The sequence below is a fragment of the Anolis sagrei genome, chromosome 5 (genome assembly GCF_037176765.1).
Source record: "Anolis sagrei isolate rAnoSag1 chromosome 5, rAnoSag1.mat, whole genome shotgun sequence".
Taxonomy (NCBI): domain Eukaryota; kingdom Metazoa; phylum Chordata; class Lepidosauria; order Squamata; family Dactyloidae; genus Anolis; species Anolis sagrei.
This window is the reverse complement of record NC_090025.1, coordinates 141094643-141120543: the sequence shown is the minus strand read 5'-3', so window position 1 is coordinate 141120543 and position 25901 is coordinate 141094643. Positions and strand designations below refer to the sequence as shown.

Below are 25901 nucleotides of genomic sequence, written 5' to 3'. Positions count from 1 at the left end.
TATATATATATATATAAGATTTCTAGCTAGAATTGAAGTCCATAGTTAGCATCTTTAAAGCCATAGCCATCTTGAAACAATGATATCTAAGTGACATTTGGATGATATGAATCTGCTCCCTATGTGAGGTCACCAGTCCATTTATGAGCACTACTGGACAAATCTTGCCAACGAAACCCTACAATGGGTTTGTTTACCTTAGGATCACCATAGGTCAGAAATTACTTGACCACAACCACAATGAAGATCTAATTCCAGGCAAGAGAAGGAGTGCAAAGTCTGAAGCCATATTCATGATGTGTTATTTCACTGTGTCTCACTACTATACAGTTATAATAAAGAAAACCACCAAACAAGTTGAATCTACACCATGCTGTGCTGTTGTTTTGTGCTTTCAAGTCATTTCTGATTTATGGACAAACCAAGGAAAACCTATTGCAGTCTTCTTGGCAAGGTTTGTTCAGAGGTGGTTTGCCATTGTCCTTTTCGGAGCCTGAGACAGTTGTCCAAGGCCACACAGTTGGTTTCCAAGGCCGAATAGGGATGTGAACCCTGGTCTCATCATGTTGGCTCTCCAATCTATATCACTGAGCTACTGGTACTCTCACTTCACATTATTTAACAACACAGCAATCCGCTTTGAAAACTGTCAGGTTTAAAACACATTTCATCGGGCAGCAAGGCAGGTTCTCTGATCAAACAAAAACTATCATGTCTACAAGCCCTTGAGCATAACTTAAGCAAATTATTCTCAAGCTCTGATCCACCCAAAAGCTGATGTTCCAGCCAGCATGGCTAATAATCAGAACTCTAGGAGTAATGTTTAAAATATTTGAAAGAATGAAAGTTGAGAACGACTCCCTTTAGCAACCTCCCATGCAGTGCCTCGAAATCTGGCAGACTCTCCTCTGTTAGAAATCTTTAAGAAGAGATTGGGTAGTCACCAATCGAGCATGCAGTTTTGGAAGCTCTTGCATCAGCAGGGGGCTGCAGAATTTATTTGATATTTATTACCAACATGCATTTATAACATATTCACACACATATACAAACACTATTTAATGCTTTCTTGTGAAAACAGATGAGCCTTCAGAAATGCACAAGGCCAGCTGTGGATGCCCCACCAAACACACAGTTACTTCAGACTGTGAGGACGGATGTGGCCTCCCTTTGTACTTGGAGGAACTATTAGGTGTAAGGATCTGAGTCTAATTCCCTTCAGTCCACTATCTCTACAAGATATTATCACGGAAAGGGATTTAGGACTTGTACTGTTGAGTTATGATCTAGAAAAAGTGAACATTATCTCTAAAAGCACTATTAGTGATGGTATACAGAAGTTTATGTTGCCTTTAAGGAGTTAATTTGATATTTCAAACACAACTGGAAACAATTAAATAACAATTAAATATAAATTAAATTTGATATTTCGAACACAATCGGAAACAATTAAATAACATGTACAAAGGGAAATGCACACAGCTTAAACAACCAAATACATATAACTTAAAAAGCAAGAAGCTGTTGACCATTTGGCCCATGAAGAAGCAACAGTCAGTGGAGCAGTAATGATGCTTTCAATTTAATACTGAGTCATATGAATACCTGCATAGGTATATTAAAATGCACCAATACAGGTATCAGATTGAAAGCTGAGCTTTCACCCTTGTCTTTAAATTGAAAATCAATGAAAATTATACAATCTATGTCTGGGAGAACCCATTTCTCCAAAGTGGTTCATGTGTAACAATTCAACCTAGATTCTTCAAGCTGTATACTTTATTGGTCATGCTTTTGTCCAGATAAACAGAACTGTTTAATGTTTGACTGGTATATTATTTTATCTACTTCCAAGTGAAGCATATTTTAATGACATGCCTATGTTTAACTCTGAGGATTTTGTGTGTGTGTGTATCTATGTGTCTTCAAGCTAGCTGCCAACGTATGGTGACCTTATGATTTTCGTAGGGGTTTCATAGCCAAGGAATACTCAGAAATAGTTTTGCCAGTTCCTTCCTCTGAAATCTAGGACAGAACCATCTACTGCACTACAGGAGCATACATATTAAGAACCCCTTTCCACACTCTGCTGCAGCAGATTAAAGGCTTTAATCCTTTTCCTCACACAGTTGCTCCACATCTCTATGACATACCTGAATACTAATGAGGATCCAGTAATTTAAATGTTAAAATTGGTCCTTCTGGGAACTGTTCATTCTAAAACACATGCACGCACACACATGAAAGCAAGCAAACCAATGAGACAACATAGCAGCAACAACTATTCACTCCTCATTTATCTGAAGCAAATCGCTATTTCTGTGAAGGCACTGTAGTAACAAAGTATGTATGTCCTTATTTATATATCCAGTAGTTCACAGGCTAAGTAGTCCTCCAATAGAACTTCAGTGTGTAGTTGTAATGGATTGGATGAGGGCTAACAAATTGAAGCTTAATTCAGACAAGACAGAGGTGCTCCTGGACAGTTGAAAGACAAATCTGATAATAGTGAGTCAGAATGTGTTAGATGGGGTCACGTTGTTGTTCATTCGTTCAGTCGTCTCCGACTCTTCGTGACCTCATGGACCAGTCCACACCAGAGCTCCCTGTCGGCCGTCACCACCCCCAGCTCCTTCAAGGTCAGTCCAGTCACTTCAAGGATGCCATCCATCCATCTTGCCCTTGGTCAGCCCCTCTTCCTTTTACCTTCCACTTTCCCCAGCATAATTGTCTTCTCTAGGCTTTGCTGTCTCCTCATGATGTGGCCAAAGTACTTCAACTTTGTCTCTAGAATCCTTCCCTCCAATGAGCAGTCCGGTTTTATTTCTTGGAGGATGGACTGGTTGGATCTTCTCGCAGTCCAAGGCACTCTCAGAACTTTCCTCCAACACCACAGTTCAAAAGCATCTATCTTCCTTCGCTCAGCCTTCCCTAAGGTCCAGCTCTCACATCCGTAGGTTATTACAGGGAATACCATGGCTTTAACTATGCAGATCTTTGTTGCCAATGTGATGTCTCTACTCTTTACTATTTTATCGAGATTGGACATTGCTCTCCTCCCAAGATGTAAGCGTCTTCTGATTTCCTGGTCACAGTCTGCATCTGCAGTAATCTTTGCACCTACAAATACAAAGTCTGTCACAGCCTCCACATTTTCCCCGTCTATTTTCCAGTTGTCAATCATTCTTGTTGCCATAATCTTGGTTTTTTTGATGTTTAGCTGCAACCCAGCTTTTGCACTTTCTTCTTTCACCTTGATTAGAAGGCTCCTCAGCTCCTCCTTGCTTTCGGCCATCAGAGTGGTGTCATCCGCATATCTGAGATACTTAATGTTTCTTCCAGCAATTTTCACCCCAGCCTTGCATTTATCAAGCCCCGCACATCACATGATGTGTTCTGCATACAAGTTAAAAAGGTTGGGTGAGAGTATGCAGCCTTGCCGTACGCCTTTCCCAATCTTGAATCAGTCTGTTGTTCCGTGGTCAGTTCTTACTGTTGCTACTTGGTCCTTGTACAGATTCCTCAGGAGAAAGACAAGGTGGCTTGGTATGCCCATCCCACCAAGAACTTGCCACAATTTATTATGATCCACACTCCATTATTATTATGATGGGGTCACACTCCATCTGAAAATGCAGGTTTGCAGTTTGGGGGTACTCCTGGATTCTTTGATAAACCTGGAGAACAGGTATCAGCAGTGACCAGGAGTGCTTTTGCACAGCTGACACTAGTGTGTCAACTGCACTTGTTCCTGTAGAACTTGGATCTGGCCACATGCCTTGTTTACATCCCGGCTGGACTACTGTAACATGCTCAACATAGAGCTGCCTTTGAAAAGTCCTCAGAAACTTCAATTGGTCCAAAGAGCAGTGGTCAGATTGCTAACAGGGGCTGGTTAGGTCCAGGTTATTTGAAGAACTGTATCTCTTTTGACAAACCTGTTAGAAATCTATCATCCTCTTGGGAGGGACTTCTCTCTGTCCCACAACCTGCTCAAGCACGTTTATTTATTTATGCATATATTTATTTATAGCATTTATATTCGGACCCTGACTGCCTGGCTGAGACAAGGCCCAGCAGAAACACCTGCTGCCTCCTGAGGCTGGGCCATAAAAGGAGGATGCCAACGGAAGACCAGTCATCCAAGACAGTCAAAGAACATCAGCAGCAGGGAGCTTGCAGAAGGCAGTGTTTGTCCATTGCAGGCTGCCTTTGACCTCAGCCCCTGGTGACTGGCTCCTTGCAGACTTGGGCCCTGACTGCCTGGCTGAGGAAGGCCCAGCAGAAACACCTGCTGCCTCCTGAAGCTGGGCCATAAAAGGAGGATGCCAGCGGAGGACCAGTCATACAGCACCATCCAAGACAGCCAAGAAGACATTGGGTCATTGGTTCTTGGCCTGTGGGTCCCAGAAATCCCAGCCAATTTATTGGGACTTTTGGGAGTTGGGGGCCGGTGCATCTGGGGTTCTATGAATTGGGTGGCATTGCCTTAGGATCATGAGAGGAGACGGGGGAGGCCCTGGTAGGGTGCTTAAAGGATTGGTCCAATGTTTTATTTGTGTATGGGGTTATTATGTTTAATGGTTTTAAATGTTATTTATATGCTTATTGTTTCTAATGATTTTATGTTATGTTTTATATGATTTGTATAATGAGGCATTGAGTTTTTGCTTAGATGTATGTTGTATGCTGCTCTGAGTCCCCTGAGGGGTGAGAAGAGCAGGATAGAAATGAAGTAAATAAATAAATAAAGATTCCGCCCTTCTCACCCCGCAGGGGACTCAGGGTGGATTATAATGGACATATAATGGACATATACATGGTAAACATTCAATGCCACAGACACACAACTTATATACAAACACAGAGGCAATTTAACATTCCAGCTTCATGAGGGTATGCTTAAAATCCAGCCACTGGGGGAGCTGTCGTTTCACCGTCCACTTGTGACACCAAGTCCTTTGATGGTGTACTTCCTAATTCTTTTGCTAGACATTTTTATGGCATCGTAAATTAGTTAAATTTGCCTCCCCGCATAAGCGGTACCTAAATTTCCGACTTGACAGATGCAACTGTCTTTTGGGCTGTAAAACTCGACAGCAAGCTAGACAAATGGTCGGGAGCTTATTCTGACCTTGGCTGGCTTCAAATTCATGACCTTTCGGTCAGTGGTGATTTAATGAAGCTGACTTCACCAATCCAGCCCAGCATGTACTGAATGGGATTGCACTCCTGCCAAAGGAGCACTGCCTGAATGGGGATTCAAACCCTGGGCTTGAAGAATTTCAATCCAACAATCAAACCACTATATCAGTCTGACTTCTCTATTTTACCTATCTACAAATGTAAAAAGTTCAATTTCAAATTTTATTTCTTTTATATGCAATCCAAACTATACATTATACATCTAATTATTTAATTTTGCATGTTTTATTATCTACCTTATTCTACTTGAAAAACTAATCTGGCAAGTAAATAGTTACTCAGGTGGTGACAGGACCAAACACATGACCAGAAGTTATAGCGGCCTGCAGTTTAATAAGGAGTATCACTATGAAATCTATTAAATGGAAGAAAATAGGTTATCTTGTGACACAAAGAATCAAGGTGTTTCTTGCAGGAATAACCAGACATAATTTAAAGAAAATATATAGTTGCTTACATTTTGGTGCAATGAAAAACATGTTTGACAATGCTATAAGCACACAAAAGTACAAATTAAAATGAACCATGTAATTAAATTAAGTATAACTAAGCAAGCCAGGAGGTATGTATACAGTGAGTCTTGAAGGGCATCAGAAAAAGCTGGAAAACTCTGTCCTTTCATGTCAAATCCACAGACTTAGTCTAGGTATCCCAGACTAAAAACAGTATTATTTTATGGCAAGGCAACTCAATGAAAAAATTTAAAATGTAGACAAATGGATTTTCAATGAACATTTCTTTCAACCAAATTTGAATCAAAATGCTTACCGTATAAAGCTCATTCAGAACTCTCATTAAATCCTCATGTAGCTGGAATGCAATTTCTTTGCTCTGTAATTAAAAAGAAATTATTAGGGGGAAAAACTCATAAAACTAGAACTGAGTCAAAAAAAGAAGAATGAAAAGCACTTTCACTGAAGATTTTGCAGGGGGTCTAAAGCCCATTTGTATGTCTTTATGAAAATTAGTAAAAATGTTCATGAAGAAGATACAGATAAAGGAAACACATATCCTCTCTCGGGATGACAATTTTTGCTATTTAGAGTCCATATATGTATTTTTTTGAACTATTCATTTATACTTGAAAGCTAGGGGAGAGGAGCTTATAAACACAATATTTTGACAGCATTCAAGTATAGCAGATATTAATGATTCGGTGCTGCACTGACATGCAACAGCTGGACAAAAAGTCTTCTAATATACAGCAAACAGCTGATCGGCATAATTGGAAACTGGAGGCCAATGAGAAGAGGTAACGTTGAACATGGAAAAGGACTCTGAAGTTTATGTGTACTAGAATTTGATATTATGCATCTAATAAACCCACACATTATGTAACTGTGGAAGGATCCATCACTGTAGCTTTATTGACAGAATTGCTTTCGTTAGTAGAATTAAACAGGACTCCTGAAAAAATTTCAAGGACGTATCGTTATTCACCAAAGCCATGCTTAGTCTTACATACTTCAGCTCTTTTGATCTATACATCACAATTTCATTTATTACATTACTATAGCTTTTAATCTACAGAATCATTTTAAAACATTGTTTTCAATAATCTAGAGTAATTCTAAAAAAAAAAAAAAAACCACTGTAATTTCTCAAAGACCTATCATGGAATCCTCTCAGAAATATGGTAAGTTGAAGAAAAGTGACAAAAGGGGGAGGGGCTGAAATGAAATATAATTAAGTGTTCTAGGAAACTGAAACCAGCAGGAGAACATCTAACTTTTCTAAAAGACACGTATCCAGATGATGTCTAGGGGAGAACCCATTGTTCTTTTTATTCCTCCTTCTAGCTCAGTGTTTCTCAACTTTCATTATGCCGCAACCCCTTAATACAGTTCCTCATGTTGTGGTGACCCTCAACCATAAAATTATTTTTGTTGCTACTTCATAACTGTGATTTTGCTACTGTTATGAATTGTAATGTAAATATCTGATATGCAGGAAGTATTTTCATTCACTAGGCCAAGTTTGGCACAAATACCCGATACACCCAAATTTGAATACTGGTGGGATTGGGAGTAGTAGTTACTGGAATGTATAGTTCGCCCACAATCAATGAGCATTCTGAACTCCACCAATGATGGAATTGAACCAAACATTTCACACAGAACTCCCATAACAAGCAGAAAATACTGGAAGGGGTTGGTGGGCATTGACCTTGAGTTTTGGAGTTGTAGTTCACCTACCTCCAGAGAGCACTGCGGATTTAAAAAATGATGGATCTGGACCAAACTTAGCACGAATACTCAATATGCCCAATTGTGAACACTTGTGGAGTTTGGAGAAACGAGACCTTGGCATTTGGAAGTTGTATTTGCTGGGTTCACCTACAATCAAATAGCATTTTCAACCCCACCAACAATAGAATTGGGCCAAACTTCCCACACAGAACCCCCATGACCAACAGAAAATACTGTTTTCTGATGGTCTTTGGCAATCCCTCTTATACCCCCCTGCTACCCCCCCCCCCCCAGGTTGAGAATTGCTGTTCTAGTCCATCCAAAGACTACCATCGATAATATCTGTTGTACTTTATGACCCTTTGACTTCATTGTTTCTATTTATAAACTATCTATTTTTGCCAGCTGAGGGCAACACTTCATATTGTCTGACAAAATAAGACCTAGTCTAGAGAAGCAGAAAATTTTTTATAGTATAAACTTGTTTATTTTAACAAATCCTGGACATTTAAAAGGGATAATTCTCAGTCAAGTGTGTTTATGATTTCAGCCTTGGCCTTCAAGGCTCAAAACGTTTTTTTTAATTCATGTGTTTGCCATAACAAACTTATACCATTAACCCCTGGAATCAATTCAATATATGGTTTTGCATATAATAAGAAACAACAAATAACACATTTAGGTATGCAGTGCTGTCCTTTCCCCCTCTGGAACTGAAAGCAGTTAGAGAATAGTTTACAAGAGATGGCAATACTACAAAATTCAGATGCCTGAAGATAACAGAAGACAGAGACTGAGGATGTGATAACATGCTCTCCCATTGTAAGAGGAATTCAAACACTAGAGAGCAAAAAGTATAATCAGTCTGATCTAATAAGCAGAATTTTTAAAATAATGAATATAAGCACACCTTGTTGCAAACATTTCAAATAAGGCAAGCTCCATCTGTATTGTCAGAGTTCATGCAACTAGTTTCCGTTGAACACTACTGGCATTCATGTAAAGAAAGTATATACTCAAGCCTGTAGCTGGGGGGAGGGGGCAGATTTAGGGGTTTCAACCCTCCCCTCTGAAATTTTTCAGGTAATACTGGTTTTCTCATTAGTTTTAACTGCTTAACCAAATCCCCATGCTAAGTCCCTCCAGAACTGAAAGCACTATCTCAACCAAATTTTGACAGTTTATTCAATCATTACCTACCTTTCCACCAGTTTGCATAGCAATAGCAGCAGTGGCCAATATAGTGGAAGTAACCAAGTTGGCCCACCAACAACCAGCAGGCAAAACCTAAGGTGTGTGGGAGGGGGAAATTTGAAGGCCCTCATGAAGGAGACCAGACTTGGTGGGGCCATTTGACAGGGGCGGAGCTGCAGGCTATTTAAGGCTGCTCCCCCCACTGTGCTCTTTGCTTCAACTTGAGGTAGGAAGCAAGTTTCTAATGGGGAATTAGGTCTTTCCCTCCTTGCTCTCTCCCCTCCCCAGAGGATAATAGGGTTCCCACTGCCATGCTTTTGCCCCAGGGATTTACCCTACAATTTGGGCAGTTTCTGCCCTTGGCATTTTTTTGGCAGTGATTTCCCAGCAGATCATAAGAGTTGGAGGTTTGGATGGCATCACTAAGCACAGTTCCCTTCCTGGGTTGCCTTAGGGAAGACACATCCTGTAGTAGAGGTTTGTCCTCCCCACTTTTAGAATAAACTCTTAATATATTGTCGAAGGCTTTCATGGCCGGAATCACTCAGTTCTTGTGGGTTTTTTCGGGCTATATGGCCATGTTCTAGAGGCATTTCTCCTGACGTTTCGCCTGCATCTATGGCAAGCATCTTCAGAGGTCTTAATAAACTGTTGCTGAGGCAAATCACACTCTCTCAGCCTCAAGTCATGATTGCTGGGCTACAGAGGAAGGTTGCAGATAACTCCTTCCTTTAAAATAATGTTTAATGAATAGTTGTCTGGAGGAAGTCACACTCTCTCAGCCCCAGGGAGGCACAGCCACTTCCATTTATTAACTGTGTCATCACATACTGAGGCCTACATTTTATTGCATGCCTCATGCTAGGAGTTAAGCCTTGGAATCATGTTAGGCTTAGCTCTTGCAATTACATATATTGGAGGGGAGGGGGTGCTTTCTGATGATTCAGTATACACAAACTTTGTTTCAGGCACACATTATTAAAAATATTTGTTTATCGAATGATCTTCAGGCTATGCATATATGGCATCAATGAATCATAAATGCACTTTGTGCACAAACTTAGGTTTCATCTTCAGAACATCTCATTATGTACACGCAATTTACAAAGGTCAATCCCAACCGCTGACCGCCGGTTACATCACTATATAACTTCGCTGCCACCAAACTAAATGTATTGATCTACAACCATAACATGCACTCTTCCCCGTCCCACTGGCCCACTGACCACAGGTGTTAGTTCACAGAGCCACTCAAAAAATGGAGGGAAACTCTAACTTAAAGAATGATGGCTGTTATGTAAACAGGCCCCCTTCTTATATCGATATACAGAAAGACACACTGAATACTTGTGGTGAAGTATAAACAGATTTATGAAGTTTATTTGAACTAGAGCAAGTAGGCTTCTCAGATATTAGGAGAGGTTCAGCCGCTTAATGATTTCAGAAGATTATCAAGCTGTTTCCTTAAAAGAAAATGATTCCTTAACTTGTCTTCACAGGTGAACTAACTGGGCTTTTCAGAACTCCTCAATCCTCCCTTACAGAGGATCCTAATATAAGCACTCTGTCCCTTAGAGGCGCTCTAAAAGGTAGCACTTCTCCCCGAGGCTATTTTCAATTCCCTCCTCACAAAGGTTTTTCTCTCTGATCACCCAACACTTCTTTTCTCCTCTTCAGACTACTCTCCATCTCCTAGATTATCACTCTCTTTGGTGCCCCCTACCTTCTGTAGCTAGGCAACACTCTCTAACCCCCCACCAATCAGGCAGCACTACTATATACAGAGTGGGCTGTTCCTTTAGCTTGGATCAGGCCTTTTCTCCCAGGGCCTAGAAATTTTCCTATCTGCTAGCCTAGCAAGGTAGGACCATTCCATTACACATGTGTTCTAAATTCCAAAGAAGTGCTAAATTCAAAAGACTTCTAGACCTAGGCATTAGCAAAATAGCATGTGTTGGGGAAAAATAACTGACCTTACAGGGAGCGGGCAACCCTCCTGTTCAAACAGCTCCACTGGCTGCCGATAAGCTTCCGGTCCCAATTCAAGCTCTAAAAGATTCGGGACCTGCTTATTTTTCAGACCGCATCTTCCCCTATGAACCCACACAATCCTTGAGAGGGCCTTTTCGGTCGTCGCCCCCAACTCTGGAATTCCCTTCCTAGGGAGATGAGACTAGCCCCCTCCCTATCCACTTCTCGGAAAGATCTGAAGACATGGATGTTCCGCTATGCATTTGATTAAACTTTTCCTCTGACAATCGTCCTTAGATAGGACTCCAAAATTTGACTATGCACTTTACTACTATTTTATCTATAATTTGAGTTTGGCCTTATTTATTGCTCTGTCCTTAACACTAATACATGCCCTGTGCACTTTATTCATTTCCCTATCCTCGGATCTGTTGGACACCAGACCACCCACCCCTGTAGAGACTTGATCATGTTATTGCTGTTGGCTTTTGATACCTGTTTTATATTTTGTTTAATGTTGTTTATGTCATTTTAAATTGCTGTTGATCCACATTGATTTAACTCTGTTATCTGGGCTTGGCCCCATGTAAGCCGCCCCAAGTCTCTTTGGGGAGATGGAGGCGGGGTATAAAAATAAAGTTATTATTATTTTACTGACACAAAAGCACAGTATGTCACAGCAAACAAGATCTATATGCTGTATTTCGTATCAAAAAAATCACAAGTCGAACACTTCCCAAGCATCATCATCATCATCATCATCATCACTGTTATTAGAAATATATAGCTGGTATTAATGCTGAAAAGTATACATCATTGTCCCTAGTTAACTGCATCCTATGTCCTTCAAGCATCTCACAACATTTCTATCTAGATAGCAAATAGAAGGAATGACTCTTTTCCTGATCCTAATCAGAGAGCAGAGACAGATTTAATCTAATTAATCCTGGTTTTTGTAGAAAGAGAAATGTTTATCACCAACATAGAATTCACAGTGTAACTCTGGTAAACATCTTAATTGAAAGAAGAGCTTATTCTAATTAAATTAAATTTGAAGGGATTATATAGCTGTTTTATGTCCCTAAGCAACACTGTGAGATTCCTTAACAGGAAAATAAGCAATATGATATATGCACCAAAAGCTATTCTACAATGTATAATTTTATCTGATTTACAGGAAGTCCCTGAGTTACAAACATCCGACTTACAAATGCTCATAGTTAAAAACAGGAGTGAGAGAAATCAATTCTTCAGAAGGGAAATCTACTCCTGAAAATGTTATCATGGAGAAAAGCTGCCTCAACGAAAGCTTTCTCACCAATCCTTGTTTCCACAACAAGCCAAAATCTATTATCATAGGGACAGAAAGTGAGATGAAATCTTCTGAACAAAGGCTCTGAACAGAGGCACAGACAGCAAAACAACCATCACAGCAGTATTAACCCTTCCTTATGCTATCCAAAGCATGCGTATCTATCTATCTATCTATCTATCTATCTATCTATCTATCTATCTATCTATCTATCTAAAAAAATGTACCTGTTCTGACTTACTAACAAATTCAACTTAAGAACAAACCTACAGAACCTATCTTGTTCGTAACTTGAGGACTATTTGTATAACATGTCGACTTAAAAGGACATTGTATGAGATTCAAATAAATGTGCACAGGATTGCAGCCCTAAACTGCAAAATATTTATTTTAATTTTATTGTTTACCCCCCTCCCCTCTGGACATACAATTTATACAATAAACTACAGAAATTACATTTGAAATATCAGTCTTAGTCTCAATTTTTCCACTCTACATCTTAATACATTCACTAAATATTTTCTAACAGGATCCCACATGTTCTTAATTATTATAACATTTTCTATTTTGCCTATATTGTCTATATTATAACATTTTCTATTTCGTTCAATTTACAATTTGTTATTTCCACAGTTAACATATTTATTACTATATAATTATACCAATTGGTATAACCAAACTTATTGTTGTGAGTTACTAGTACTATTGAATACATGTTCAAAATCCTTTTAGAAACTTCAGATAATTTACAAGACAAGGAATTAATAGATTTATGGTGATGACAGATGGCACAAGCAATATAAGTTTGACTTCTCCACAGAGCAATTTACATGCAGCTCAACTGAGAGCACTGAAAGGTTTTTAAAGGCTCATTCTCTGACAGCTGGACAGAGGCAGGAAAGCCCAGTGGGAATGCCCAACCGGTGCTTGTTCTGCCATCTTCTGGAAAGCCAAAAATATCTTTGAAAACTAGGTTATGGTTAAATGAGTGATGGACATACCATCATCTAAAAATACTTCAGCTTACAGAGAAAACAGAATAATATAAAAGGCCACCAAATGATTCAACACTGGAAGGCACGGAAGCTTGCAATACAGAGGTTGCTCTGACCTTGCAGTATGTTTTGCAATAAACAAAATTAATAGCTAACGACTGTATCTTGCATAATCACAGCATAGAAATCAAACAAAATGCTTCAAAGAGGTTAGGTGGAACACTCTCCACACTTTTCTTCTTTTGGTTATGTGAAAGAAGAAAGATATAAGGGACATACAGACCTGCACATCTCTTTCATGCAAAGTTGTAATGGAGTACACAATTTAGGCTCTGTTGTCAGAATCACACTTTTAGAATATTCTGCTGTGACACAGTATCCTTCCCATCACCATATTGTGATTAATGGGACAGAGCATCTAAGATGGATCAGGATAACAACAATGTAAACGTTTAAGAAAAAAATCTAAACGTATTCAAATGCCATCAGTGTGTATGCTCCTTGGATAAGGAATATTCACAAGTATTGTGCATATACATTAGAAAGTTAACCATTTCTCTCTGATTGATTCAAACATCAAAATGTTCTGTTTAACTAGCTAGAGTAATACAGGTATATAAAGATGAAAAATATCATTGTAGGAGAAACAGCAGTACGTTTTCACCTTAATAAGAATGGAAAAAATGAAAAAATAACCCAGCTACCCTTTGGTTTTTTACGTAAATACAGATCCAGTATTGAGGCCCAAACCAGACATGTATGTGTTTGCTAACACACACTTGCCAATTTGGCAGAAAAGTAGTGTGTAGTTGTCTACTTCAATGAAGTACCTAGAGGCTAGGAGTTAAATACCGCGGTGTACTCCATTGATTAAAAACATATCCCCCTCCAACAATAGCCTGAAACCTATTGTCAATTCTGACTAGAGTAGAGCTACTGAATCAATGGTAGCTATGGGTTAACTCATCCTTTCAACCACTGATTTTGGGATCATCTACGTGTGCTATAAATGCTGATGCTGATCTGGAGTGGAGTACTTGGGTCACCATTGCTGAAGTCTGCACAGCCAGTAACTGAGTCGGCTCAAGGGCTGGCAGGTGTCTGCAATAATAATAATAATAATAATAATAATAATAATAATAATAAATGCACTATGCACATTGAGCTAGCCAAGCAGCCAAATCGGGTCTGCATAGCCCAGTGTCCCCTGGAACCTGTCAAGTGCCACTGGACCAAATCCTTACCTTCTCCCTATTGATCTTGGTTTAGCAATTACCACAGGGCTCAGAACTAGTAGTAGTCGTCACTTGGTGCATGTAGTGACACAAGCCAAAGCAAAAAAACTATACAGGGGAGGGGAAAGAAGAAATAGTTTCCTCCTTTCTCCCTTCCCTTCTCTTATCACTACATCACTCTGGTTAGCATCATTACAGGTACCGAGCGACAACTACCACGATCGTCAACAGTTTTGTGATTGATGGGAAATGCCATCCCTGTCCCCAGGGAGAGCGGGATAGTTGTGAAAATAGATGCATCTGCTTCCAAATAGGAAGTGGCCAACATTTTCAAACTTTCCTGCAATCGTTTTTAAAAATGGGACAAAGCTGCATTAAGGTGAATTAACCCTAGCATTGAGTGGCTGCCATAGAGTCCATTCACCCCTGCAGAGAATCATATGGTCCATGTAGATGGGTCTCATCACTTCATCACACTAGAGAACTAATCCACTTTAAATCCGGTTTCTGGCTCCTACAGAATTCGGGGGTTGGTAGTTTAGTGAGGCTGCTAAGGGCTCCTCTCTAAACTACAAACCACAGAATTCTGCAGGAGGCAGTAACCAGATTTAAAGTGGATTCATTCTCTAGTGTGAGACTGATCAACAGAATACCAGTTGTTGATTTACAGTCAAGCTGATGTGTAAAGCAAATGAGTGTGTCCGGTTGTCCATGAACATAACCTAAAGTGATTTTACAATGCATATTACTCTTTTATTTACTGTCGTGGGTAATAAAACATTAACTTTTAATTATGCTGATGCTGGTATATGCAAAGATATTCTTGCTTCAAACCTTTTCTCATTTTTTATTACTTCCAAACTTGCTTTCAAGAAATGCTTATTAAAAGAACATGAATTAAATGTATAAAGCCTTTTCATTTTCTTGAATTGAATATTTTTCATAAAGGAGAGCTCATTTATCATTCTTATGTTTAGAAATAAGATTATGAAACTTCCGTCACAAAAATCACTTTCTTCTCTACATTTCAACAACAACAACAACCCTTTATTTCTAGACCGCCCTCCCCCCCCCCCCCCCCGGAAGGACTCAAGGAGGCTTACACACACACACACACAAAGGCAGACATTCAATGCCTCGAAATGGGTACAAACATTTACAGAAACAAATATTATGAGGCAGTACTTAGTAATATGCTAAATATCTGGTAGTATTTTCATTTGAATAAAGCATTGGAGAAATCACAATTTAGTACCTTTTTGAACATTCGGGTGGAATCCTCACTTATCTGCATAAAACGCATGATGACATTGTTCAGGTAAATATCACTCAGAGTTGCATGATCTTTGCTTTCCCGTCTCACTTGGTTGAGTAGTAAATACCAACAATTTACTGGAGATAGCAGATTTTGGTCTTTTCTAGTAAGAACAGATATTTTACATAATTAGTGATAGCTGCATTTTATGTTATCAGTTTAAACAAGAACATAGCCACAAAATATTGTTGCTTGAGAAAATAGGGAATAATACAGTGGAGGGGACATTCAAAATTTTATTAATGAATTCCTAAAACACTTTAAGTACCATTTCATGCTTAAAACCATGATGATTCCAGAACAAATTTAATCTTTTCCATGCATACTTAAAGATGTTGGGATTCTAAGCCATTTAATGGTCATGGATCCTATCAAGAAAGCCCATTAATCTTTTTAATTAACAGTGCATTAATGTGTTAGCCATAAAAATTAAATATGTCATTTTTAGGATAATCTATAACCTCTGACATGTCAATCTCCATTTGTCAACATCATTTATATCACTGCAGGAAGTCCACAAACAATAAATAATAAGGTCCTGTCCAGATGGCATGCTGTAGCTTTCCCCACATAGACCTATAGCCTGCAGCTGGAAATATGGGAAACAACTTAAAGACAGGACATCCCGACTCTCTTTCGTGGGAAGCTCGTCATTTGGACCGGGAAAATCATTCTTTGGAAGGTACAAAAGATTGTAAAAAGTGGATTGTTTTATGCATCTGCATTCCCAAATGGAAAGAATAGCTATCTGCTGGTTCCCAATGATTTTTGTATGTTACAGATCTATTACAAAAATGCTTGTTTTATGCAAACGATGCTGTTTAAATTATGTACCCTATTATTTTTGTTTACATAGCATGGTCAAGTTCCTAGCGTATTAGACAGCAAACATGAGTTATTTCAGCTTCAGATCCTTCTTAAATTTTAAACTCAAATACATAATCTTGAAGCATTCACCCTACCCTCCTTTACTTTCTAGCATTTTTCATGTTACAACCTTGAACTGAAATGGATTTAATTGGTATTGTCAGAACGAGATGTACATAAGATATTCAACACTGTGAAGGTGCCAAATAGCTTTATTGTGACACAAAAGATAAGTAAACCAAATTGGCTTTTGGTTGCATAAATACTGCGTAAAAAAGAAGAAAAGGAAAAAAGGAAACAAAAAACAGATAACCCCTAAAACAAGAACACACAATTCATATGACTGCATGTTTGTGAGTGTCTGGACTTTGCAAAGATACCTTTGTATCTTGAACAACATTTCTTGAATAAAATCTTTTTATAATGGTTTTAGCCAGGGGTCCTCAAACTTTTTAATCAGAGGGTCAGGCCACAGTCCCTCAAACTGTTGGAGGGCCGGATTATAATTTGAAAAAAACATGAAGGAATTCCTATGCACACTGCACATATCTTATTTGTAGTGCAAAAGACACTTAAAAACAATACAATAATGAAAATGAAGACCAATTTTAACAACTATAAACTTATTCATATTTCAATGGGAAGTGTGGGCCTGCTTTTGGCTGATCAGATAGGATTGTTGTTGTTGTGTGCTTTCAAGCCATTTCAGACTTAGCTTGACCCTGAGTGAGGGCTGGATAAATGACCTTGGAGGGCCGCATCCAGCCTCCCGGGCCATTGTTTAAGGACCCCTGGTTTTAGCTATCACTCTTAGTTGCCTTTATTTAGTGTTAAATTTATATTAACTTTTATATCCATATAGGCTATTTAAGTTTTTATTGTTGGTTATTTTGTTTGTTATTAGGTTTTAGAGTTAGGTTGCTTTTATATTGTTCAATATGGTTTGCCCTGATGTAATTCTGTTTGAATGTTTTTCCCTTTTTAATGTATGAATGTTTGTCATACATGCTGGAAACCGCTCTGAGTCCCTTTGGGGAGATAGGGCAGTCTAAAAATTCTTCTCTTCCTTCTCCTCTCTAGCACATAGATTGGAAAACTTTGGTTTAAGGCGTTACTTGAAACCAGGTTGTGAAACTGAAGTGTGATACACGTTTTAAGTTCAAAATTGGAGTTACTCATTAAAATACATTTACACTTATGTCTAAAAAAACAAAAGAGTATGTTTGAGATATATGTCATATTGAACTTGATTCTTATGTGAACAGAACTGAGATATGCCTTGAAATGTAATAATGTCTCCTGCCACCTTTTATGGCTATTATACGTAATTTGATATGTTTATATGCTTCTATTAATGTTCAATATCTGAACTGATACGTTTTCAGTAAATACACAAGCATAGTCTTGTCTCAGGATTTATTAAGCTTCATTGTGTTGACTGACGGCATACGGTTCATTGCAGCTACAGCAGGTTAACTATATAAATAAAAGCTCTCTGCTTCAGTGTCAGGTTATGACATGTGAGAGTTAAAGAGGTTTATTGCTGTATGAAGAATCTCAAGACTGATAGCTTGATTGCCTTTCAATCAAAAGTTTGATATGTTGTGTTGTCCATAACTGTTTTAATAAATATTTCAGATTCTCGCTCTCAGGAATGAGGACTTTATGAAATAAGTGACATCTGTATTGCCCACTGAACTTGTGAAATGTTGAGACCTGTCATATTTTTCTATACTGTACCTTATTTATAGTATTAGTTATCAGAATACTGTTGTTGATATTCATATCTAGTTGACTATCACTTGTATAGGTTTATATCATTATTTTATTAAACATTTATATATACAGTCAGTCTTCCACATTTGTGGGTTTGACTTTTGAGGAACTGATTATTTGTGGACTTTAGGAGGGGAAATGAGGTAAAATGGGATACAGGATGATAAAAAAATAAAATGAATACTTTTGAGAACCTTATATGGTTATGTATAAGATGGTAACCAGGGGGAAATGATTACATGCTCGAATATACTGAGGTATAAATATTCAAAAGGATTCCTGTACCTTTGTATTATGTAAAGAGAAGTCAAGGTTAGAGGTCTCAGGAAGGAATGAGAAGGTGGTGGAATTGGGGAAAAATACTTGTATTTTGATTGCTGAATTTTGAAGAGTGTGTGTCTCTATGTATGTATATATAATTTAAAAACTTTTAAATAATATTGACAACTCGGGCCTTTTGAAATGCCTGAGTGAGAAAATGGTGCTGGTGAGGGATGGTTGGTCCCGAGACAGCATTGGTGCTTTCCTATCACTTTGGAATTTTTTTTTCGTGTCAGGAGCATCTTGAGAAACTACAAGCTGCTTCTGGTATGAGAGAAATTGCCATCTGCAAGGACGTTGCCCAGGGGACGCCCAGATGTTTTGATGTTTTACCATCCTTGTGGGAGACTTCTCTCATGTCCCCGCATAGGGAACTGGAGCTGACAGAGGGAGCTCATCCGCGCTCTCCCCGGATTCGAACTTATGACCTGTTGGTCTTCACTCCTGGCAGTACAAGAAATGTTTACATGAGCCCAGGTATGTATATATAATAGGTGTAAAAAACCAACATTTAGGGTTAATAAATCAGCATTTGCAAGTCTTGCAAAACAGACTGTTTTTCCCTGTTTATGAAGTACAGCTGAAACATCTGCAGAGTCCACTGTTAATGCTGCACATTGTTACGAACAGATTCATGTAACTCTCTAAAACAGACACTAGGTGACATTCAGGAAAATAATTCAGGACCCCAGCAGTGAGCTAAGGGGCCCCATTTGGGGTTGGGACCCAGGGTTTAAGAAGTAGTGCGCTAGAGGACTTAAGAGAGTCTTAGACAGAGCATTTCTCCAGGAACTTGTAGTGCAATTCTATAGTCAACTTCCACGAAGAATTGTACTGGAGAACCTACAAATGCCTAGAAAGGTATTCTCTCAGATAAAAATAAAGCATTTGTTTCTTTCCATGGAGACTTCTGCCTCTAACCCCCCAAAATGTGGAAGGGTTATAATATAAAACAACTCATATTATTCCCCGGGACCGCTGGGTTGGTTGGACATGTGAACGAAACCACTGATTATATAAGAAACGTAGACTTACTTGTATTGTTGGTGATCTTTTGTACTTCTTGTTTTTGCCATGAATCTTTCTGCTAATTTTTCTAGATTGCGAGAATATTCAGTCTCTATTTCTGCCTTTTTACGGAAGAAATCCTGCAGATCTTGAAGTAGCTGCACTCTCATTTCAGTCTGCTGCTCCAGACATTTTTGTTGCTCTATTAATTGAGCTCGAATCTCTAGAAGAAGAAACACAACAAAGTTGTTACAAAAAGCTGATGAATTCATAAAGATGAAATAACTTTCCCCAGGTGGTGCAATGGGTTAAACTCTTGTGCCAGCAGGATTGCTGACCGAAAGGTCGGCGGTTCGAATCCAGGGAGCGGGGTGAGCTCCCATCTGCTAGCTCCAGCATCTCATGCGGGGACATGAAAGAAGCTTCTCACAGGATAATAAAACATCCAAGCGTCCCCTGGGCAATGTAGTTGTAGACAGCCAGTTTTCCCACACCAGAAGCGACTTACAGTTTCTCAAGTCGCTCCTGACACCAAAAAGAAAAACCCTTCTCCCCTGAAAAATATCTAAAAATCAAATCATCCTCAAAGTTATGACAATCTAGTTGTTAACAGGCTCAAGGCAAATATATCTATCTTGAAAGAGTTCCACTCCTTATCAGCTACATCTCAAGGTGACAGTTTCAGTATCTGATGCTGACCAATTTAAGTATTGTACAGTGTTTTCACTTCTTATTGGTGGTAAAATAAAATGTAGTAAATTCTTTTGTATCTAAATGTAGAAAATGAAGAACTAATCATTGACTTTATATCATGTTTTTTATTACTGGGATTTAGAAATAGCTCATGTTAAAGACTAAAAGGAAGGGTAACATTTAAAAAAAGATATGGTAAGTAGTTTAAGAACTGCACTTTAAGTGTTCTTAAAATTGTAGGACAAAGTTAATTGTAACTTACACAAAGGCTAAATTAGATGTTTAAACAGACTTAATGCTGCTGCCTCTGCACTCCTCCCCCCACCCCCCAATTCACTTTCCTACACATCAAACACAAATAACATATGACACAATGTCATTGCACAGCACATTTCCCTGACTCACATCATTTGCAGAGGAGGTCAGGAAAACATACAGTGCAATGATATGCTGTATTCCATTTGTGTTAAGTGTTGCAAAAAAGAAGACGTGACACTGTGGTACTTCTGTTGAAATATCCAATTTTGCTCTGAAGTGAATGACTGCTGTATATTAACAGTTATCTATGAATTACTCTTTTTATCTAGAATGAAAAGTAAAGACACATAATTTCCATTTTCCCCACTAGAGTTACTTGCCAGCTGGCAAAATATTTTAGCATTTGGTAACTTTTATTTAAATCTCATATTTCTGTTATGCTAAAGTGTTAGTAATTTTCCGATTATGAGAGCACCTTAAGAAAACAATTCAGAGTGTTTTTGCCATAGTTCATATTTATTTCTCATATCTTTACAAACACCAGTGAAACACAACAGATGTAAATTTGACAGAACAGAAACTATGACTCCCAAGTTCTAAACATTCACATTCCTTTCACCTCATTTTTCTTTTATAATATCAATTATGTTCTTCTACAAAGAAAAGGTATTTGGCATAACACAAAACCTAAAATAACATACTATAAATATAACATAATGATGAACTAATGTAATAGTTAACTGTGAACATTTGAAATATAAACAAGAATTAAGCAGCGACAAGCCAAACCCTGTGTTTCTATAATGCTGTATTCCAGAAGAACAGTTGCAGTAGCAGTAAGATTTTTCAAAAAGTGCTACAGGACTTTTCATTGCTACTAAATAGAATAAACATTTCAAGGTAAGCCTGAATAGGAAAGTAGTTCCATTAGATCAGGGGTAAGCAACTATCACAGGCTAAGTGTCTTTATTGACCCCACAGAATCCACTCCTCTTTGGAAAGACAAGGGTAGCAAAAACATGGTGAAAATTCCCCCAACATGATAGGGTTCTTTTGGGGGTAAAATATTTTTCAAAATATGAGGGAATCACGGGAGCCATACAAACTGCTCTGTTCCCATGTAGTCCAAGGGTGTACTTTACCCACACCTGTGCTAGATTCATCCTAGCAATTATTGCATGGATGGATAGGTTAGAAAGACTAATTGTGTATGTATGTTTATATACCGTGTGTGTATTCAAAGTCTGTATGTACTTCACTCCAAATCCCATCCATAGTTTCACCCAATTGGATGGAATGACACAATATAGCTCTGGAAACAAAAAAAGATAGGATAGAATCCATGGGAAAGAGAAAATGTATGCACCTATGGCATGATCCCAAACTTCAAATTTCTCATTTGAATCGATTCACTTTAACTCATCACTTTGTAAGTGGCATATGTAACTGACAGCTTGTGGGGGCTTCTGATGAAGTAAAAAGGAAATGTAGATGAAATACAGATTCCTGAGACATTTATTACTTATAGTGTTTCTGGTGTATTTCCTAAAATTGTTGCTATAACACATCAATATTAACTATGAGGCTAAATGTTTCAGTAATATCAAGATTTGAAAGCGAACTTATGTAAATGATTTATAGAATATTTATTCATTTGGTAATAACTCTAATGCAAATGGACTGATTTCTGGTTTATTTGCAGACACAATTCAAATTGCTGGCAGCCCTAAACAACATGGAGCCTAGTGATTTGAAGCACCATCTTTTTCACAGGAGCCTCCAAATAGGGTTGACAGGAAACCCTATTTCCTGCCAACCAAGAAAATGCATGAGATTACTAGAAAGAGAGCTTATTAAGTAATGGCATCTCTATTATGAAAGCCAATCATCCAAAAACTTGTCTGCTGCCACTTTTGATTGCAATTTTCGGTGTCGCTTTGCTAAGAGGCAGAGTGACATGTGCATGGAAGGAATCACATTCTTCTTGTCACTAATAGGACTCTTTAAACAACAAACATTATCAGAGCAATATGGAACTCAAGTATTGTCAAAGTATTGTCAAAGATGTGCTGAAGTGAGTGGTCAACCTTTAGAACAACAGCCTTCTAAAAGAAGTTCCCTAGCAGTTCAACAGAACTGGAATGAACGGAAATATGCATGTTCAAACACTCAGTAAGCATGTTAAGCATTGGCACTTGCATGAGTAAAACAGCTCAGATTGTAAACTCTAAAGAGCTTTCAAATCCCCTGTCACCAACTTGAGAACAATACTTTTCAGGGTAAGTGCTGATGGTTGACATTTTCACCCCTAGGTCTTTGAGTGATGAAACATCAATGAGTATAGATTTGTCTAAACCAGTGTTTCTCAACTTGGGGGTCGCAAGGTGATGTCAGAGGGGTCACCAAAGACCATCAGAAAACAGTATTTTCTGTTGGTCATGGGGATTATGTGTAGGAAAGCTGGCCCAATTCTATCATTGGTGGAGTTCAGAATGCTCTTTGATTGATTGAATAAATACCAGCAACTACAACTCCCAAATGTCAAGGTCTATTTTCCCCAAACTCCACCCGTATTCACATTTGGACATATTGAGTATTTATGCCAAGTTTGATCAGATCCATCAGTGTTTGAGGCCATAGTGCTCTCTGGATGTAGGTGAACTACAACTCCAAACCTCAAGGTCAGTGGCCACTAAACTCTCCCAGTATTTTCTATTGGCCACGGGGGTTCTGTGTGGGAAGTCTGACCCAATTCTATTGTTGGTGGAGTTCAGAATACTCTTTGATTGTAGATGAACTATAAATCCCAGCAACAACAACTCCCAGTGACAAAATCAACACCCCCCACCCCATCCCACCAGTATTCAAATTTGGGTGTATTGGGTATTTGTGTCAAATTTGGTCTAGTGAATGAAAATACATCCTGCATGCCCGATATTTACATTACGATTCATAACAGTAGCAAATTTACAGTTATGAAGTAGCAAAGAAAAGAATTGTATGGTTGGAGGTCACCACAACATGAGGAACTGTATTAAGGGGTCGTGGCATCAGGAAGGTTGAGAACTACTGGTCTAAACTATGTCTGAAAAAACAAACAATTCCTGTCTACCTGCACCTAGGCTGGGCAACATGTTCTTGGTCCTTGTGATTGTGGACCTGTCAGCCTGCCTTAAAGCAGGTTTGTATGACTCCTGTACATTTTAAATTGAGTGGTGTTCTGGTTTATCTTTGTTTTCAAAATCAATTCTATTTCCTGCAACTTGCCAGGATTTTAGTCAGGCAGCTCAGGCTGTTATTTGCTCAGCAAGTGCTGAAGAAATTGTTCACAACTTGCAGAAGAGCTGCAAGAAGGCATTCTTAGGGGAGCAATGGAATTTGTTTTCAGAGGGAGAGAGATTCAAATTACAATTCTTATAGATTCAGTTTTCTTTCAATTCTCCTTACTTGCAGGTGCCTTCCTTTTCCTGAAAAAATACATGCAGTGGAACCAGGTTTGTTAAACCATTTTACAATTGTTTGTCTCACAAGTTGCTGTTTTTTCCCAAAAGTTGCTGAAATAACAAAAACAAATTACTGTGCCCTGTTATTACCAGAAGCAAACAGCAAATTACTACTGATTACTTTGCAGCTTTTAGGGACCAGGATTATGTTTAACTCCAGCAGGACAACTATAGTCCCATCAACCAGTCTGCTTACTAGCAAAGTAAAACCCTTTGGGTATCCTCATTCTTTAATATGTTGAACACAAGAGCAACTTGCAGTGTATGCCTTTTTACATAATAATTACAGTGCATTACAACAAAGAGCCAATCCTCATGACCCATTTGGGGGCATATAACCAGAATCTGAACTAATTATCCAAGTGCTGCACAAAACACCCTGCTCCCAATTTGCTGTGCAGTCCCAAACAACCTTTCAGGAACTTTTGAAAGTGCAGAGACATTTGGCACCTAGGTCAGCCACAGCAAATTCTGACTGCTAACTTAACATATGCACAAGTCAATTTGAATACCTTTTGCCTCAAGTACTTTTGATATCTTATAGTCATATAAAAATCCCCTTTTCAAAAGAAATGTGAGGATTAAATTCTGTCACATTCATAATAAGTAGGTCACATGCTTCACCGCAGTGCAGAAAACACAAATGTTTTAGCTGGAAAAAGAATATTGGCCTACATTTTCACACAAATACCTGTTGTCATTTTGGTTTTGTACTGAACTATATACACAAAAGGAATTGCTAAAAATGAATTAATTTATATCACATTACCCTCTAAATAATAATTGGGATGTCAAAAGTGAGGATAAAATCTGTGAATAGAACATGGTCTCAGGTGGTTCAAACATCTGTTCATCTCTAAATCTATTACATATCCTAAATAAGAAGAATCATATGGCTCCCCAGATGTTGTTAGGATGGAACTCCCAGAAGCCAAGCCAGGAAACCCATGATGCTGGGAGTTGTGGTTCAAACATATTTAGAGGGTAATGTGATACCCACCCTTGCCTGAATCTTCAGGCTGCAGCTAGCTGTGGTACACTCCACATTCACCTGAACCAGCAGTCTTTCCAGTTTTGATCCAAACCTTGCAACTATCATGAACTCAAGAAATATTAGAAACAGAAAGCTATGAGACTAACAATATTTAGTGGGTTTGCATAAAGACTATTGGTGATTCTCTAACTATAAACAGCTGCTTATATGAATACATAGTTTGATAATAATTCACACAATATATAGAATTATCTTTGTCTCTTTATTTTTGCATATATAAACACACCATCTTCCCAGGCTGCTTCACTCATCTGATGACACTAATTAAATTCTTGCCAAAATAAATTAGTTTTGCTCAGAAGATCCACAGCGTTCATTCTTTTTGTTGCTAGAGATGAATACAACCTCTCTTCTCCATTAAGAGATTTTGCATCACAGTTATCAACTGGATCCTAGCAAACAAACTCCTAGCTGAGGCTTGAACTGTTTTAAGATGCTACTCACTAAGACATAGTGAAGAGTGCCAAAATATTTCCTGTAGCTGCAAGACCTTTTGTTTGTTTTTTGTTCTTAGCTATTCATAATCACAGCCGATAGTCATTTGGCTGCCTACACTGGTAGACATCTGAATGGATGGCACTTTGCCTGTCACATTTTGGTAGATCTCAAACATCACAGTGGCAATGCTGAGTAACATTTTGAGAACCACTTCTTCTGCAGAAACAGGCCATCTGTGCCAGCAATTAAATGCTGGCACTACATCTGTACTTCATGTTGATTACACAGCAAATTCTGTTTTCTGCTCTCTGGATGGAGAGGTCTGGAAATCTGAGGTCAAATGAAGGAACAGAACAATGTCTTCTCTTAAATCAATCCTCAGTGTCTGATTTGCAAGCATCACTACCTGAAGTAGAGATGTCTGCTAATACCCTGTCATATTTAACTGTTATTTCTTAGATTTAAGAGGTAAGATGACCATTATAAGTAGCTTTTGGATATAAAAATAAAACCGATTGCTTCTGAAAAGGCAAATAATGGCACATGGAGAACTCAATATGACCATTA

The 25901-nt window shown here is 38.4% G+C and overlaps 1 protein-coding gene across 2 annotated transcripts in view; it reads right to left on the bottom strand.

Annotated features, from left to right (window-relative positions):
- SRGAP1 (SLIT-ROBO Rho GTPase activating protein 1) overlaps positions 1-25901 on the bottom strand; it is a 135294-nt gene that overhangs the window by 49354 nt on the left and 60039 nt on the right. For both annotated transcript variants that reach the window (XM_060777533.2, XM_060777534.2), the window contains exons 2-4: positions 19416-19611; positions 15357-15519; positions 5974-6036 (exon numbers count right to left, since the gene is read on the bottom strand). In XM_060777533.2, the coding sequence (XP_060633516.2) occupies positions 5974-6036; positions 15357-15519; positions 19416-19611 (422 nt within the window). The remainder of the gene's footprint in view (positions 1-5973; positions 6037-15356; positions 15520-19415; positions 19612-25901) is intronic.